The sequence below is a fragment of the Meriones unguiculatus genome, chromosome 1 (genome assembly GCF_030254825.1).
Source record: "Meriones unguiculatus strain TT.TT164.6M chromosome 1, Bangor_MerUng_6.1, whole genome shotgun sequence".
In the NCBI taxonomy this organism is placed as follows: Eukaryota; Metazoa; Chordata; class Mammalia; order Rodentia; family Muridae; genus Meriones; species Meriones unguiculatus.
Genome location: NC_083349.1, coordinates 176489153 through 176508115, shown reverse-complemented (window position 1 = coordinate 176508115; position 18963 = coordinate 176489153). Strand labels below are relative to the sequence as shown.

The following is an 18963-nucleotide window of genomic DNA, read 5'->3' as shown; positions in this document are numbered from 1 at the left end:
GGTCCATTTTCCCCAACTCTCTCACTTTTATTTTTGTGCCATTTGAAAAAAGAAGTGGGTTTTGTTGTTTGAGTTTACAGATTAAAAAAATGAAATTCAAGGAGTTTGACAGCAACCCAGTCATGTCGGTAAGTCCTTACAATCTCAGCCCTTGGGAGACAGAGACAGAACCATCCAGAGTTCAAGACCATCCTTGGCTGTGCAGCAAGTTCTATGCCAGCCTGGGCTTCATGATACTCAAAAAACAAGCAATAACAACAAGAGAGGGCCACACTGGGCAGGTGGTAGCATATGCTTGTAATCCCAGCACTCGAGAGGTGGAAGTTCAAAGATCAGTTGTTCAAGGCCAGTCTGGACTACATAAGACCCTACATTTGAGGTCCCAGAATGGCAGAGTGGTTAAGGGGTTGGGCTTAAGACCCTACATTTGATCTTGGCCAAAAGGTTGAGAATAGACCTGTGCTGGTTAGCTTTTAATTGTCAAATTATTACTCCTGGGATGAGGGAACCCCAACCAAGTAATATCCCGGATTAGACTGGCCTCTGGGCATGTCTGTAAAAGATTGTCTTGATTGATGATTGATGTGGGAGGAGGACTCAGGTTACTGTGGGTGGCACCATCCCTAGGCGAGAGGGTCCAGGCTCTGTAAGAAAGCTAGCTGAGCGAGAAAGAGAGATGGTAAGTAGAGTTCATGAATAGTTCCTGCCTCCAGGTTCTTGCCTTGCCTTCCTGTCTGAGTTCTCTCAAAGTGGACTATGGGGCTCAAGAGATGGCGCAGAGGTTAAGAGCACTGGCTGATCTTGCAGAGGTCTTGAGTTCATTTCCCAGCAGCCACATGGTGGCTCACAACCATCTACAATGAGATCTGATGCCCTCTTCTGGCGTGCGGGTGTACATGCAGATAGAGCACTCATACATAAGAAAAATAAATAAATCTTTAAAAAAAAGTGATCGACTGTGACCTGGGAGGGTAAGATGACATAAACCCTTTCCTTTTGAAGATGCTTTATCACAACAGTGTTTTATCACAACAGCAGAAACACAAACTACGACATGATGCTTTATGAGACTCTGCCTCAAAAAACGAAGACCCCAAATCAAACCAAACCGGAACAAAACAAGCCAATGACAATTGTGCACGCACAGACTCAGCAGCATGGTCCCGGTGTCTGGTGAGCTTCTGGCAGGCTCATTTGGCATTCACGGACACTGTACTAGATTTTTGGCTCAGAAGCTTGACTTACCAACTCTCGATCTGGGTGGCAGGTGCTCATCCTCTCCCTCCTTCTCCCGGATTCGCTGCCAGTAATACACAATGGGCTTCGTCCCAGAGGCAGACTCACACTGCAGCGTCAGGTCGCTCCCCTCCGTCAGCTCTCCTTCCAGCTCACACCTGGGCTTGGATGGTCTCACTGGAGAAAGAGTTTTCAACACTAATCATTCGGAGAGTCTCCAAACCCCAGGTTCTGTGGAAGAACTATAACCCCCTCAGCTGGTGATTCAGCCATCCGTCATGCATGACTTCAGTTTTTAGTAGAAAATCTCCTAGCTATGCTTCACTTCCTGAAGCCTGATCACCCTCTCCTCTGGTGAGGAGACACACACACACACACACACACACTGAGCTGCTACCAGCAGACATTGCTATTGATGGGAAATTTTAAGAAAGTTAAAAATATAACTTTACTGATATTGACACAAGGAAAGAAGATCAGTAGTTTGGAAGTAATTTTCAAATATTTACAGGAAATTATTCAAGTATTAGATGGTGTTTAAATTTTATAATGAGCTACCATGGGGGGAAAAATCATATTAAAGATCCTGGAGTCCTGAGTTCAGTCCCAGTACCAACAATGGAAAGAGAGAAGTGACCCCTAAAAGTTATCCTCTGACCTTTGCGTGAGGGCTATGGCATACACATGCATGCACACGAGCACACACGAGCGCACACACACACACACACACACAAAATAAGGTTAAGTAAGAAATTTATAATTGTATTTTCTTTTCTCACTATGGTTAAAATCTAGAACATAAATATTTCTTTGTGGTGATGCCTAAGTGCACTCTATAAGAATTACATAGGTGCTTTTACCATTTGCAGCTGGCTGTGTGTCATAGACACCCCTTAAGATGCAGGCATTTTGTCGGGTGACTGCGGCGCACGTCTTTAATCCCAGCACTCAGGAGGCAGAGGCAGGTTGGATCTCTACAGAGTGAGTTTGAGGACAGCCAAGGCTACACAAAGAAACCCTGTCTCAAAAAGCAAACAAAAGAAAAGATGCAGGCACTTATCTTGGAGTCCTGCCTTACCTAGCACTTTTAGGATGACGTGGCTCCAGACATAGCGTCCTGAATTCTTCACCTTGCAGGTGTATCTGCCCTCATCACTGGGTTTCAGAGGCTCGATCTGCAGGGAGGCATCCCCCGCCAGGAAGTTGGAAGCGAAGGCCACTCGGCCCTTCTGTTCCTCAGTCAGGTTATTGTAGACATGGCGACTGGAGTAGGTGATAACCTGGGGAGACAGAGGCAGAGTCAAGGGGTGGGACTCTTGACTTTCTCCTTTGGCTGTCAAGATGACAGGTCAAGTGTGGTCCAGCAGGGAGGAGCCCGAGGAAGTAGGATCATAGCTTCCAGGCCAGGCTGGATCTCCCTCTGTAGACCACTCCAGTCTCAAACTCATAGAGATCCATCTGCCTTTACCTGCAGAGCTCTGGGCCTGAAGGCGTGCACCCCACACCTGGTCTGTGCAGCACTCATTTTGAAAGCACTAGCTACTTCATTAACTACTCAGAACGACTCTGTTTTGAGTTGCTTGGATGTGGACAGCGACGGGTATAGTGAGCATAGCGTTTCTGGAGGGGCACACAGTAGCCAGCACCGGTGCTCGCCTCTGGGAGCTGAAGACAGAGGATCAGGAGGAGATGCGCCCTTCCGTAACCTTCTGCAGTTTTCTACCGCTTGAATGGGATCTCTTCAGGTTGCACTGCTCTCTGTTAGTTGCTTTGTCGTGCTATATTTCTCTTCATGCTTTTTTTTTTTTTTTTTTTAAGTAGCGCCCTCCCCTTACGACTGGTTATTAGCCCATTTCACAGACAGGCGGCAGAACATAGGTCTTTGTAGCCTCTGAGTTCATTTTTGTTGTTGCCGAGACAGGGTGTCCGACAGCCCGGCATGGTGGTGCACCCCGTTAATCCCAGCACTGGGGCGGCAGAGGCAAGCAGATCTCTTGAGTTTGAGGACAGCCAGAGCTACACAGAAAAACCCTGTCTTGAAAAACGGAGACACACACAGACGCAGACAGAGCCAAAGAGAGACAGAGACTAGCTCAAACTGGCCTTGAGCTGTCTGTGAAGCTGAGGATGATCTTACCTTCTGTTTCTACCTTCCAAGTGTTCAGTTTAATCTTTGTGAGTTCCAGGCCAGCCTGCTCTACAGAGCAAGTGTCAGGACAGCCAAGGCTACACAAAGAAACCCTGTCCCCAAAACAAAACAAAAAACAACCCCCAAAACCTTTTTAATTTTATTTATTTTACGTGCGCACACATGTACGTGTGTGTGTGTGTGTGTGTGTGTGTGTGTGTACATTAGCATATGGCAGTCAGAGGACAACCTATGGAAATCGATTCTCTCCTTTCTCCACATGAGTCCCCAGAACAGAGTCCAGATCACTAGGCTCATCACCTTTACTAGCTGAGTTGTCTTTCCATTCAGTCCCAATAATATGTTTTGTTCTTGCAAGAGTTGAGAATTAAAGCTGGGGAGTTGGTTCCGTTGGCAAAGAAGCTGCCGCTCATATATGAGGACCTGAGGTCAACCTCAGCACTTACGTAATCGCAGGACATTATGCTGATGCCCTCCCCCAAACACCCACCCACATGAAAGGAGTAAATGAACAGATAAACAAACAAGTAAATAAAAAAAAATTGAAAATCCAGTCAAAGTGTCTGAAAAAGTTAAGGGTTAGAACTCAGGCCTGGCATTGAGGATCCTTGTTTGCCTCCCCCTTTTCCCTCACAAACATGTTGAACTGGAGAGGTGGCTCAGCAGTTGAAAGCACTGGCTGTTCTTCCAAGGAATGTGGGTTCAATTCTCAGCACCCATGTGAAAGCTTACAACTGACTGTAACTCTAGTTCCAGGGGATCTGACACCCTCATGAAGATACACATGCTTTAAACATCAACCCATATAAAATAAATAAATCCTTTTTTTTAAAAAAAAAAAAAGGACAAGTTACTTAGAAAAATCACTTTTTCTTTTGAAAAAAAAAATGTGTGAGCTGGACATATTTGTTTTCCCAGTTAGGGAAAGCACATTTTAAATTTCCCTAAGAGAAGAAAACAGTTTCTTGGTGGTCAGTGCCTTCTGCCCACCTATCAGCCTGCAGTTCTTAACTCTTTCTCTAGCTCATCTTGGTTGTCACCCTGTTACAAAAGCTATGCAGATGGAGTTCACCAAAACCTCTGCCCTCTAACTGCAGCTCCGCCATCCTGTTTGGCATAAACACAGCAAACATGGAATGATCGCTTTCCACCAGTAATGGAGAAGCCCCTCAGATGAGCAAAACCCTCTTCTTGATTTCAATTATAACTGAGTGAGATTAGCAAGAAGAGGAGGATAAACACAGAATAAATTTCCTTGGGCTTGCTCAGAACATAGCAGGAAAAATGTGCCAGAAAACTTGGTGGTATTTGAATCTGAAAGATAAGCAGGCTAAATAAGGGATGAGAGGCAGGAAGGGGAGAGTATTCCAGACACAGGGAACAGGCCCATGGTATTCGGGAAAGCATATGGGGAATCTCCCAGGCACATTTCTGGACACAGCTGTTCTGAATCCTTTCACCCTAAGCACCTGACCCATCCCTAGCCACGTGGTGCTGCTCCCCCACTCGTCAAAGATGTTAAAAAAAAAAAAATCCATCAAGCTAGGTGTGGTGGCAGCACTTGCCTTTTAATCCCAGGATTTGGGACCCAGAGGCAGTTGAATCTCTAAGTCGGAGGCCATCCTGGTCTACAAAGCCAGTTCCAGGACCAGGACTACACAAAGAAACCCTTTCTCAAACAACAACAAAACAAACAAACAAAAAACAAGCAAGCAAAAAAACAAAGTCTCTCCCATCCATCAGTCTTTCCATTCTATCCATACTCCAGTTGTCTTCCAAATCTCTCTCTGCATTTTTTCTTCCTTCCTTCCTTCCTTCCTTCCTTCCTTCCTTCCTTCCTTCCTTCCTTCCTTTCTTTCTCTCTCTTTTTTTTTTTTTTGAGACATTGTTTCTCTGTGTAGCACTGGTTGTCCTGTTCTTGCTTTTGTAGACCAGGCTGGCCCCAAACTCACAGCAATCCTCCTGTCTCTGCCTCCCTGAGTGCTGGGCTTAAAGGCATCTGCCACCACACCCAACTAGGGCATCTTATTTTAACTCAGCAATGCTACTAAGCTCCTGTGTCAGACACTGCGTTCGGCACAGAGAAATCAAAGCGGCGCAGCACAGCTCCTCCTCTGGAGAGCTTACTCACGAACTTGGGGGAAGAGAGAAAAGAGAGAATCCTGAGCACTATGTCTTATATCTGTGTTTATTCAGTACCATCGTCTGTACCAGTACTGTGTGGGCAGGTGTGGGCATAGTCCTATCATCCTAGCATTTGAGAGGTGGAGGCAAGGTCTAACAGCCCTCCTGCCTCAGCATCCAAATAATTGGACCACATATAGGTGCACACCACTATATCTGGAGCAAGCTCATTGCCTGTGTCTGGCTTCCTGGCTACAGCATATTTCTCTCTAATCCATGCTACAAAATGCGGTCAATTTAATTTTACTAATCTTAAACACACATTCCCTCTTTTGGCTCTAAACTAATGGCTCCTTGCCACTTTTGAAAGATGCCCCGACTCAGTCTAGGGGGTTCAAAATTACCGCCACACTACTGTCCTAATGTCCTCCTCTGGTCCATTTCACACAGCAGAGATTGAGCAGCTTGCCCCACCTCCTTGTCATCAATATGGGTTGTGATTTCTGTGTGGCCCGCCTGGCCTTTGCTCACCGCACTGACACACTTAAATGATTTTCCCTTCTCTCTATCCCTGCTCATTGTTTGAAGTTTGAAGTCAATGTTATCTTCTCATGAAACCTTTTCTAATATGGCAGACTGAGAAGGGTTTCTTCACTTTAGTATTTCTTTTTTTTTTAATTTTATTTTTTTCTTATCAGTTACATTTTATTAACTCTGTATCCCAGTTTTATCCCGCTCCCTCATTCCCTCCCAATCCCACCCTCCCTCCCTCATCTCCACCATGCCCCTTTCCAAGTCCACTGATTGGGGAGGACCTCCTCCCCATTCATCTGATCCTGTTTTATCAGGTATCTTCAGGACTGGCTGCAATGTCCTCCTCTGTGGCCTAACAGGACTGCTCCTCCCTTGGGGGGTGGGGAGGTCAAAGAACCAGCCATTGAGTTAGAAATAGTCCTTGTTCCGCTTACTATGGGAAGCCAATTGGTTACTGAGCTACCACAGGCTACATCCGAGCAGAGGTTCTAGGTTATATCCATACATGGTCCTTGGTGGAGTGTCAGTCTCAGAAAAGACCCCTGTGCGCAGATATATTTGGTCCTTGTGGGGCTCCTATCCTTTCCCCATCAGACTAACTCCCCTTCTTTCATGATTCCCTGCATTCTGCCAGAGGTTTGGTTATGGGTCTTCTATCTGCTTTGAAAACACTGTTAGAGTCTTTCAGATGTCTTCAGCAGACTCCTGTCATACGTTCAGTGCACATCCCATCTGTCTTTCTAAATGAGGATTGATCATCTTACCCCATGTCCGCTCTCTTGATTATCTTTTTTAGGTGTATAGATTTCATTATGTTTATCATATCTTATAGGTCTATATAAGCGAGTATATACCGTGTTTGTCTTTCTCCTTCTGGGATATTTCACTCAGAATGATCTTTTCTAGATCCCACCATTTTAGTATTTCTTTGTACTATAAAAAAAAAAATTCCTTTTTGGAGACTGAGGATTGAACCCAGGGCCTTGTGGGTGTTGAACACAAGCTCCCACTGACTTTCTCTTAACCGTTTGCCTGTGAGGAACAACTGTGAAAGACAGGTTGTTGGATGTATTTTACTTTCTACAATGCTGGGCACTTCCAGGGAACCCTGCGCAGCTGTTTGATTTTACGTAGCGTTGTTGCAGTCTTTGGCTGGGCTAATTACCATCTCTGCATTCAGAATGCCGTTGCTAAAATCCTACTCGCAGCCAGGTACAGTGACTCATTCCAACATTCCCAGCACTTGAGAGCTGAGGTGCATGAGTCAGGTGAGTCTGAGGACACCCTGGACTACAGCGCTGCTTTGTCTTACAAAACAAGACAAGACAAGCCAACATACTGAGTGTTTGGTGCCGTAGTGGAAATTATAACAGCACAAAGAAATGACTGTTGTGAAATGTTAAAGGATAACTCTTGGAAGAGAGGTAAAAGTGTGATTCATTACATGAAAAACAAGCATGCTGATAGGCATTCTTATTTCATTCATTAAAAGACTGAAAACCTGTAAGGTGAGAAAACAGCTGTGGCAACAAACACCTATAATCTCAGACCTCAGGATGCCAAGGCAGAATGATCCTGTTTCAGGCCAACCTGGTCTACAAAACAAGGTCTAGGCAAAAAACAAAAACAAAAACAAAACAAAACAAAAACCTGTCTCAAAGTAAAAACACAAACCAACAAACAAGAGCAGGAAGATACTACAACCAGTTCACATGAGAGTGAGGACTAAAAGCAGTGAATGTTTCCCTGTGGACATCACTGATACGCTTCTCTTTGAACAAGTCACTTTCATGGCTGAGGCTAAGAAATGTGAGTGTTACTATCAGTCTCTTTCTCATGATCCTCCTGCCTCAGCATCACCAGCCCTGGGATCCTGGGTGCTGCGACCACACCCAGCTTTTATGTTGCTTGATTCTGGTGTCCTTGCTGTGGTCATGCAGTCTTCTCCATATTCAAGAAACATCCACATAGGCCACATTTTGTGTGTATCCTTTGCTGGCTCTCCAGTTAGAATACCAACAGCACCCCCCACCCCCATCCCTTCCCCTGCCCCTACAACCTTTTTTTTTTTGGACAGGGTTTCACTGTGAAGCTCTGGTTGTCCTGGAACTCACTCTGTAGACCAGGCTGGCTTCAAACTCAGAGATCCTCCTGCCTCTGCCTCTTGAGTGCTGGGATGAAAAGTATGCACTACCATCCCTGGCAATTTTTATTTATTGTGTCTGTGTAAAGGTATGCACACACAATGAAGTGTAGGTACGCGCATAGAGGTCAGAGGACACCTTGTAGGAGTGGGTTCTCTCTTTCCACCTAGTTGGTCCCTAGGATTGAACTCATGTCGTCAGGCTTGGCTGCAAGTGTCTTTACCCCCTGAGTCACCTAGCTGGCTTGATTGTTTTGTTTCAAATGTAGAAAAGGTAGTGGTGAGATGAAACTGTACCTCATTGTGTGCTAGAACAATGAACATCAATCCAATCATTTGGCAAACAAACCAAGGAGACACATGTCTGAATTGCAGCTGTTGTGAGGCTGTATTTTATGGACTTCCTGGAGAAAAGTCAATTTGTTATGATTTATATGGAACAGGCAGATCTGCTCAGCTGTCTGGAAGCTCCTCTGCAGGGCTGTGGTCTGTCATTTTTTATTTACATCTTTGGTTGTTTGTGCATGCCGTGGCGAGTGACTGGAGGTCAGAAAAGAACTCGTGGGAATCAGTTCTCTCCATTCATCATGTGGGTCCCGTGGCCTGAAGTCAGGTTGCCAGGCTTGGCTGCAAGCACCTTTACCCTCTGAGCCATCCTACCAGCCTGGTTTCTGTCTGTTTTCCATCAAGGGTTTTCTCTCTCAAAGCCAAACAGAGGAGCGAAGAGTGATGTGTAAGAAGAGGTTCCAGTGGGAACTGGACGACATCTGTTCTAACTTTTTAATCTAAGAACATTGAGAAAACTTCTGTTGTGTGTTGCTGACTGACTTTTGGGAAGGGATGGTCAGCCTCCTTTTTGAAATGTATCGAACCTTAGGATAAAAGAATAAAAGTGATGGAATTCTTTGGCAGCCCAGTTCTACCAAGACTGAAATATATGTGTTCTGCCTACCCACCAATATCTGTTTTAATATTCAGTTCTACCAAGACCGAAATATACAAGACCGCCTACCCACCCCCACATGTTCCCTGTCTGCTCTGAGCATCCTAGACAAAGAGATAACATTTCTCAGAGAGAAAAGCAGAGCTGAATTGTGCCTTTCGTCATTGGTTAGCCCACTTTATGCACCTTGTCTCTTTCAGCCTTCCCTGACTCCTCTCAGGCACCCTCAGACTCACCCTTTCCTCAGCTCTCTGGAAGTTATGAAGTCCTGGCAGCTTTGCCCACTGTTTATTTCCTATCTCTCTCTTGAGATTCCCAAGCACTCATGACTGGGGTACTGAGAACTGTGGAGGCAAATGCCTGCAGTCTCAGCATTCAGGAGGTTTCAGTGGTAGGAATAGGAATGTGAGGCCAGTCTGGGGTACGCAATGAAATGTAAACAATATTTTTACGTTTCTGTGTGTGTGTGTGTGTACAAGCACGCAGGCGCCTGTGCTTGCTAAAGCATGAGACAAGTAGAGGAGGAGTCAAGGGAAGATAAACCTTTATTGTATATTATGAAATTATGCTTGCTCTTACTTGAGGCTCTCTTAACTCAGTGTGTCTGTGTCAGAGTGCTTGCCTTAAAATGCAACATGTCATCCCAACACTCAAGGAGGCAGAGGCAGGCGGATCTCTGTGAGTTCGAGACCAGCCTGGTCTACAAAGCAAGTCCAGGACAGCCAAGACTACACAGAAAAACCCTGTCTTGAAAAAAACAAAACAAAACAACAACAAAAGCAACATGTCCCTAGCATTCTTAAAATCTTTTTAAAACTTCATGACAATATTACAGGGACAGTTTTAAACCCCCTAGCATGGCTGGGAGGTCATCCTTGTTCAGGTCCTGAAGCCCTTACAGGCTTACATCTTAAGCCCCACCACTCTAGCTGCTTAGGAATTCCCAGCCTTTATGCCTGTGCTGCTATTTTCTTTAGGAATGTTCCTTTCATTGACACTTAGAGCAAAGCTGCACGATGTGGTCTATGGTTATCATCCTAGCACTCAGGAGGCCAAGGAAAGAGAGCCTTAAATACAAGGTCAGCATTAGCTACGGTGGACTCTATCTCAAAAATAAAAACATGTGCTGGGCACTGGTGGCACATGCCTTTAATCCCAGCACTCAGGAGGCAGAGGCAGGTGGATCTCTGGATCCAAGTCCAGCCTGGTCTACAAAGTGAGTTCCAAGAGCTGAGGCTATGACTTGAAAAAAAATCAGACAAAACACAAAATTAATTAAAAGCATTGGGTATGGTGGTGTATACTTGTCATTTTAGCATTCTTAGAAGCAGAGGCAGAAGGACTGTCATGAGTCTCAGGACACCCTGTGTAAGACTCTGTCTTAAAAAAACAAGTTTTATGTCAGCACTGTTATTTTCCAGGAAACTGTCCTTGACCTCTCTCTTCCTCCATCAAGTCTTGGTGGGTGCTTCCAGCTTTATGTAGCAATCCTCTTATTTCTGGTTTCACTTTCTAGGGTTTCATCACCTGCAGCCAATCACTGTCCAAAAGTAGTGAATGAAAATTCCAGAAATAAACAATATGGACTGTTTAATTTGTGCACCATTCTGAGTAGTATAAGGAAGCCTTTGCAGTTCCAGTCCACCTTGCCTTGATAAACTGCTCCTTTATCAAGCCTGTCCATGCTGGGTAGGTGACTCACCATCATTTACTCAGTAGCCCGTTGTTCATAGATGGCTGCTCAGATATTGTAGTGTTTACTTTCAAGGAACCTGACTCACAGCTTCAAGGGTAGAAATGGTGAAAGTTTGGATAGACTGAAGAGAAGACATAAAAAGTCTTCCTTTAGTGAAGAGGTGACAATTCTTGCTTTCAAAAGGGAAAAGAAAAACAAACAAACACCACCTGCTGAAGTTGCTATGGTGTTGCACAAGACTAAATCTGTGTTTAATTGCTCATTGAGACAGGGTCTCATGTTGTCCAGACTGTACTACTCCTACTTTCTTTGTAGCTGAGGATGACCTTGAACTTTGGTCCTCCCGTCTCTACCTCGTGGGTGCTGGGATTACATGTGTACACCACCACCTTCAGTTTATTTGGTGCTGTGGGTTGAACCCAGGGCCCTGTGCCTTCTGGGTAAGTGTTTCATCAAGGGCACGGCCACCCCAGCTCCTTTCCCTTCTACTGGATGCCTTTGACTGTAAGCTCCCAGGGGCCAGTGAGATGATGGCCTCTTCACGACAGGTGTCCTGACACTTAGAATGGCAAAATGCTAAATAAGTCTGTGGGGTCTGAATGACTGAATAAACAACCATCAGCTGAAGTTAGGAAACAGTGTCTGGTGCTGTTTTTCTTTTTGCTTAGGGTTTTTTGTTTGTTTTGAGACAGGGTTTCTTCGAGTAGCCTTTGTTGTTCTGGAACTCTGTAGGTTAGGCTGGCCTCGAACTCAGAGTGCTACCTGCCTCTGTCTCCTGAGGGCAGGAATCAAAGGCGCGCACCACCACTACCCATTCTGGGTGGTATTTTTCACCTACTTTAATTTCCTCACTTCTAGAGTTTGACTATATAACTCAGCAGCTCTTTCTCTTTTCTTTACTTCAAATGAAGACATTTGGGTAAAAAGTTAGATGTGTGCTTGTCAAAGAGAAAACCAGGGGAGGTGCTCTGAGCAAGTGGTGATAAACATAAAGACCACAAAAGAGAAAGCATTCAAGAGATATTTGTTAAAAATGGTGGAAACATCTATTCCACTGGGGTAGTAATGACAGCTGTCAGCTGCCAGGCCTTGAGTCGGGGAGAGAGATCAGTCCAACTCTGATTCAGAGGATATGTGGGGCCTTGAATTATTAAGAAATATAAGAAAGTTTCTGTCTCTATAGACTGGAGAGGATTGGTGTAGGAGATTGACCATAGTGATTCGATAGCGAAGATGGGTAGATTCCAAGGGTGAGAGGTGTAGAGGGAACTCTCAAAACAGAATCCACCAGGACAGAAAAGGCAGCCACAGATCATGAAGAACCTGGGAGCTTGACTCAAGTACAACCAGAGGAGAGTCTTTTTCAGGTTTGTTGTTTGGCTTTCATTCCAGGGACAGAGAGACATTTACTCCATTCAGAGCTGAGAATATCATGTCTACGACCAACCAGGACCGTCTGAGTAAACCATTTGGGTTAAGGTGACCTTGCTCTGGAGAGAACAGGTCGTCTTTGGAGGACGTGCTATGAGAACAAGATGACAAGCAGAATCACGCAGCAAGGTGATGCAGGCAGCGGTGTGTGCAGGTTAAACTCCAGTGTGATCCTGACATGTATTTTTAGTGAAAACCTCAGCTTCTCCTAGTACAAACCATCCTATGAAATTAATAATAGGGGCATTCTAAGAAAAGGACAACCTTTCAATTTTTTTTTTAAGTCAGAGAAAGAAGCAAAGCTCTTTAAAAAAAGAAGGCAAGTTTAAAAGACTCCCCAAGATTTAGATTAAAGAAAAATCACAAACTCTTATTTCACAGAAGACATGTGACACTTTAGTACTCATAAGAGGCATTGTGCCAGACCATTTTGCCCAACCCTAGGCTGAAACAAAGCGAACATATTTAAGTTAGGATAGTCTCACCTTGATATTCAGTGGACATATTAAATGCATGCCGAGTGTGTGACATTTCTTGTTGGTTTGTGGAAATGTAACCTCACTCAAAGCTGATTTGCCCAACGGGATGTAAACTATACGTCCTCCTTTACATAGTAAGTTCTAAAGACAACGAGAGGTTCAGAAGAGTGGAGTCAACTTCAGACACACAGTAAGGCCAGACCTCACGAAGGGACATACCACACATCTTGGATAGCAGGTGAGATGTGACGATGCCTCTCAAGATGGATATTGTTTCTTAGTCACTAGAGTAGACCAAGTCAAAAAAACATAGACACTCCATAAATGTGCCTGCAAGACTGGTGATGATAGAATACGTTCTGGATCTAAATACTCAGCAGTACGCCCGCAACTACTGTGACTGACTGCTGTTTAGATTTCTTAGCCATTCATTACTCCAACCTTCCTCAATCACAGAGTCTTAAGAAAAAGGTAAGTCTTTGAATAAGAGCAATGGTACGTCAATGAGTGTAAATGAGAAGAACTCAGTTGTAAGTACCTGAATGAGGAAGAACCAGGCAAGGAAGAAAAAGCAGAAAAAGATGGTCACTTCAGGTTACTTAGTTCTAGTATCTAGCGACAGGAAGCACAGGGTGTCCTCAGGAGTCCAAGCACTGCAAATTCTGTCCACATTGCCAGAAGCATGGAACACCAGAGCCCATCGCGGCCCTCCCCACACTGAGAGTGGAAGCACGCCTCCTTCTTTATTTTCCGACTTCAGAGCCAGCATCTGTTGCCTTGAGGACTGTTTGTGACCAGCGCTGTCATCCATGTCCTGTACTTGCCCCTCTGCCTCACATGTTGTCATGTTCTATGATCTTCAGAACCCGGAAGTCATGACTTCGAAAAGTGGAGGCCTGGTCAGGTGATGACAGTTTCAGGGAAGCAGGAGGAAGAGAGTTCTGGGCTTTGAGTTCTGTCCACCACGCTTCTGAACTTAGCACCCTTCCTAGGCGAAGACGTTAACGGCACAGACTCCCTTTCCCAACAGCCAGGTGGCTTTGGACTAGTTCTGCGCGGCCCAAAGACTCTCTTACCCTCCCAACCCAGATACTCTGCTATTTTTCCCTTTTCTTTTTGGAGACAGGGTTTTACTATGTAGCTAGATTTAAACTAGAGTTCTTGCCCTTGTCTCCTGAGTGCTAAGATCACAGGTGTGTGCCATCTGGGTCCTTTTGTAGTTTTGTTTGTGAATTCCTTCAGGTTGATGTAAACAAACTCTTTCAGACCCGGTGATAAAGAACACGAGGGCAGAGAGGAGAGCATCTCCAGCCAGGATTGTACTTACCACTTTTTGGTTCCCTTCATTATCGGTGAGCAGCCATTCAATGTCCAGGGTGTCTTTCTCTGGAAGCCCCAGCTGATGGTGACAGGGCAAGGTGACCTTTTCCTCCGCCACTCTCTTGATCTCAGTGTGAGTTCCCAATGTTCCAACATAATAGGATACTGGAAAGAGGAGAAACCTCTAGTGAGCAAAGCAGATGCTGAATGACTGTGTGCGGGTCAGAAATCACAACAAATAAGCCCGTGGGCAAGAAAGGGGCAGGTCAAGGCTTCAGGGATTCTAGGACCGCAAGGACTAGCATTTCTTTGTCTGCCACTGGCTCCTCCCAATGGCAGAGCCAAAGCTTCTTCAGCCTCCCTGAATTTCACCCTATCGGTGCCTGTCTTCCTTCTAGGTTAATGGGTTGGTTGGTTATGGGATTTTGTTTTTTTAGTGTTTTTGTTGTTGTTGTTGTTTGTTTGTTTTTTGAGACAAGGTTTCACACTATAGTTCAGGCTGACTGGGTGTGTACTATCTATCCCAGTTGGCCTCAAGTTCATGGCAACCCTCCTGCCGTACCAGCCACCATGGTCTGCCGTACCAGCCACCATGGTCTGCCGTACCAGCCACCATGGTCAGTTCCCCCTATCAGTTTTGTTGTTGTTGTTTGCATTTTAAAATTAATTATGAAATAAATTGCTGGGCCTGGTGGTAGAGGCTTATTAATTTGATGGCTGAAGCAAGTGGATGAAAGGATCAAGGTTAGCCTAGGCTACAGAGGGAGCTGAAGGCCAACCGGGACAACTTAGTGAGACCCTGTCTCTGAATAAATAGTGAAGAGTGAGCCAGGTGTGGTGGTGTGTGACTTTAATCCAGCATTGGGAAGGCACAAATAGGCAGACCACTGTGAGTACTAGGCCAGCTGGTCTACAAAGTGAGTTTCCGGACTGCCAGGGCTATACAGTGAGACCCTGTATTAAAAATACCAAATATGAAAAAAAAAAAAAGTGAAGAGAGGCTGTGGCTATAGCTCAGTGGTAGGGTTTTTGTTCAGCATCTGAGAAAATCTAGCTTCAGTTCCTAGTACCTCAACAAACAACAAACCCCCAAAACAAACAATATAAGTCAACAACTATGTCCCTTTTTGTTTATTTGTTTGTTTTTTGAGACAGGATTTCTCTGTGTAGCCCTGGCTATCCTGGAACTTTATAGACCCGGCTGACCTAGAACTCAGAGATATGCCTGCCTCTGCCTCCTGAGTGCTGGGATTAAAGGCGCACACCACCGTTGCCCAGCCACAGCTAAATCTTCTACTGGCAGGGGCTTCTGGGAGGATGGCACTCATGGGAGATCTGTATCAATACAGGCAGCTCCTGTTCCTGAAGTTACAGGGTCAAAGACACTGATGCCTGAGAGAACCTTCCACGTGAACCTTCTTGTTTTTCAAATGAGCTGCTCTAATCCCAGAATGTTTTTTTTTGCTCTCTAGTAGCATGCATTTAGGAGGATGAAAAGATGACAAATACCATTGTAATATAACTGGAAATTATTCATGATGGAAGAATTATGCAAATTTAGAGACGAGAAATCTTGGGCAACTAATTACAGGGTTTAGGACAATCTTTCAAGGGCTTTGTAAATATTAGAAATACTGTATGTAAATCATCTGTCTAATATAGTGTAGCACTTCGTGATTCTGAAGGAAAATCAACTGCCGTAGTTGCTAAGTGTGTCACTGGTCATGCTGGCACACATCTGTAACCCCAGTTACTCAGAAGGCTGAGGCTAGAAGATTCACTTGAATTTGGGTATGACCGTAAGAACCTGTCTTTAAATTAGAAACAAAAACAAAAACAAACAAACAAACAAAAAAAAGTATAGCATCAGTCTGCCTGTAATCCCAGCACTTGGAGGCTAAGGGGGGAGAATCAGAAGTTTGGGGCCATCTGGGCTAAAATGCTTTAAAAAGATGGGGTCAAAGGGTTGGTTCAGCAGCTAAGAGCACTGGCTGTTCTACAGGACCCGAGCTCAGTCCCCAACGCTCCTGTCAGGAGGCACACAACCCAACATCTGTTTCTTGCCACTTTTTTTTCACGTGTACCCCAGAGTTCAAGTTCTCTTGGAACAAATGTGGTGCAAAGTGCAAGACTGTGATGGAACCCACATGTTACACTTGTATCTGAACAAATTTTTGTGTTGCTCAGCTTTTGTGGTGCGATCCGTACAGAAATAATCCTTTCAATTTCCTTTCACTGCACATTTGAGAAAGACTTCCTGTAAACTAGCAGTTTTGATTTTGGTTTTGCATTGTGGGTTTGGGTACATGGCAGATAGCCAGTCAACATTTATAACTGTTTTACTGACAGGAAAACTTAAGGGGAGGTGCGGGGGGGGGGGGGGAGGCATGGGGAGGACTCATGATACAAGGTCCTGATAAGTCATTTAGAGTAGAAGTGTTCTGTAACATTATCATTCTTTTTTTCCTCTTTCTTTCTTTCTTTCTTTCTTTCTTTCTTTCTTTCTTTCTTTCTTTCTTTCTTTCTCAACAGGGTTTTTCTGTGTATCCTTGGCTGTCCTGGACTCACTTTGTATAGCAGGCTGGCCTTGAACTCACAGAGATCCGCCTGCCTCTGATTCCAGTGCTGGGATCACAGTCATGTGCCACCACGCCAGGCTACATTGTTGAGTCTTTCGCAGTCCCCAACAGCGAAGTTGAGAACCTGGCCTGCCTGTATTGCACTGAGATGACCTTGGAGGAGAAAGCACCACCTTTCATCTCTGCCGAAATTGGCCTTATGGAAAGCTAGAAAACCCTACAGCACCCAAGTGCACCGAAGGCTCTCGCTGTATCCAGAACAAATAAAGGCAAAGCTGGGCTGTGAGACTTTGCTGAAGAAGGCCACTAGAGGGAAACAAAAGCTCAGATTTGGCTGATGTCCCCAGAGGACCGGAACACAGTGGTGGGTGGTGTGCTCTGACAGAACTCTAGCTTCTATTTATAACACGTCCAGAATTAAACATAGCAGCACCAGAGGGTGCCTTCGAGAATACAAAAGACTTAAGCGAGGCAGGGAGTGTCAAGCAGATCCTATGGATCTGCTGTGATCCTTGAACCTCAAGCCCCCAGACTCCAGAAGCCACCGGGATCTCTGCGGATTTCTGTGACTCTTTCTTTGTCATCTGAAAAAAATAATTTTTACCGTATGTTGATTCTGCAGTCTGAGCTGGCAGGGGCCTTGGTAGTGACTGTGGGAACTTTGTGGCATGTGCCTGCCATCTGGTGGGGGAGAGGGGATGGGCAGTCCAGCCACCCTATGGCTAGTACAGGATTCCCTGGGCAACAGTGCTCATCCTTTCAGCGGGGGAAAGTCCTTACCGAAAGCTTAACTCAAGAAGAAAGTGTAGCCTGGCTAAGCTAGTGAGTCACAGGGTGCAGGGAATGGGGAGGTTTTGAAATTTTGCTGTAATATTTGTCCGTGGGCAGAGGTGTTGGGAGGGGATTGGAAAGAGAGGCTTCTTATGTATATGCAAAATGCTTTCCCGGAAGCCGTGGGCTTTCCCCGGTGGGGCTTTTACCAGTAGCTCAGACACTTGAAGAAGGTGCTATCAGGAATTTCTCAGCCTTATCTACAGGCCCCAGGCCTGGGGACAGCACAGAGGAGCTGTCGTGAGGAGGGGCTGCTTCTTGCTGTATTCAGTTAGTTTGGATTAAGATTTTGCTGTCTAAAACCTTGGGTTTCGTTAGTCTTTTGATCCAGACTTCCTTCAAAATGACGAGGCAAGAGTTTTATCTCTCTCATAGTTTGAGTGTACTACATGAGGGATAGTGGGCTGGGCAGTGACTACAGTACAGCCTCTAACCTCTCTTTTTCCTTAATAGGACTTTCCTACTTTTCCAAAGCTCATCGAATGCTCACGGAGGACAACTTGTCCCTAATCAGCCGTGTTTACTCTCCCTAAAGAGGAACTCAAGGATTGCCCCTTGAGCACAGGCTCCCCTCATGCTCCCAGGCTCTGAATAATGAACTACGGGAATGCTTGAATGTGCAGTCACAACAGATTCTAGGTAAAGCCACAGTGCTAAGTGTAGGAGTTACGGCTTGAGTTATTTACCAGCCCGTGTAAGTCAGAGTTACACAAATTGGAGCACCACAGGAGGTTACTTCTCCCGTGGCGGGGATCAGAAATCTGGTGTCGCACTGTGTCGTGGGCAGCAGAGTGCCCTCTAGTGGCGACGGGAATGTAACCTCCCTTTCTTCCACTGACTGATAAGCAACTCTTTTCTCAATGGTTCTAGGACACTTAGCATTCACTAAACCGGGAGAGGAGGGGTTTCCCCACATGTTACTTTACCCAGAATGCTTGAGAAAGCCTTGGGAGAATGAAAGCATCATATATAGTTAGAAAAGTAACCATTCCAGTATCTGCAAGCCTGAGAAAGTTGAAAAGCTGTGAGTTAGCCTGGGCTACACTATCCTGTCTAAAAACAAAACAGCACACAGAGAAGGAACAGAAACGAAGCAAGAAAAATAAAAGGGACTTCGGGAGCTTTCTCGTCAACCTCTTGAACAGATCAAAAATGAAGTCTCTGAGGGATTCAAGACAGGTTTGTACAGTTTTGGAGGATGGGGGGAGTGGGTTAACACTTGCAGAGCGAGGCATCCGAGCTTCTCTGGAACACTGTGCACTTCATGAGGCAGCATGGATCTGGATTTAGAGTCCCCTGAACCCTCTCGGGCTTTTCTTCTCTGTTTTTGTTTGTTTGTAAACAGGGTTTCTCTGTGTAGTCCTGGCTGTCTTGGAGGCTCAGAGATCTGCCTGCCTCTGCCTCCCAAGGGCTGGCATTAAAGGCATGGGCCACCCACTACCTCTCCACATCGTTTCTTCTCCATAAAACGAAGAAAGGTTGTTGGGAGGATGGTATG

General features: G+C 45.3%; 1 protein-coding gene across 2 annotated transcripts in view; it reads right to left on the bottom strand.

Annotated features, from left to right (window-relative positions):
- Positions 1–18963, bottom strand: part of Clmp (CXADR like membrane protein) — a 99531-nt gene that overhangs the window by 9328 nt on the left and 71240 nt on the right. For both annotated transcript variants that reach the window (XM_060372011.1, XM_060372017.1), the window contains exons 3-5: positions 14063–14220; positions 2315–2516; positions 1246–1413 (exon numbers count right to left, since the gene is read on the bottom strand). In XM_060372011.1, the coding sequence (XP_060227994.1) occupies positions 1246–1413; positions 2315–2516; positions 14063–14220 (528 nt within the window). The remainder of the gene's footprint in view (positions 1–1245; positions 1414–2314; positions 2517–14062; positions 14221–18963) is intronic.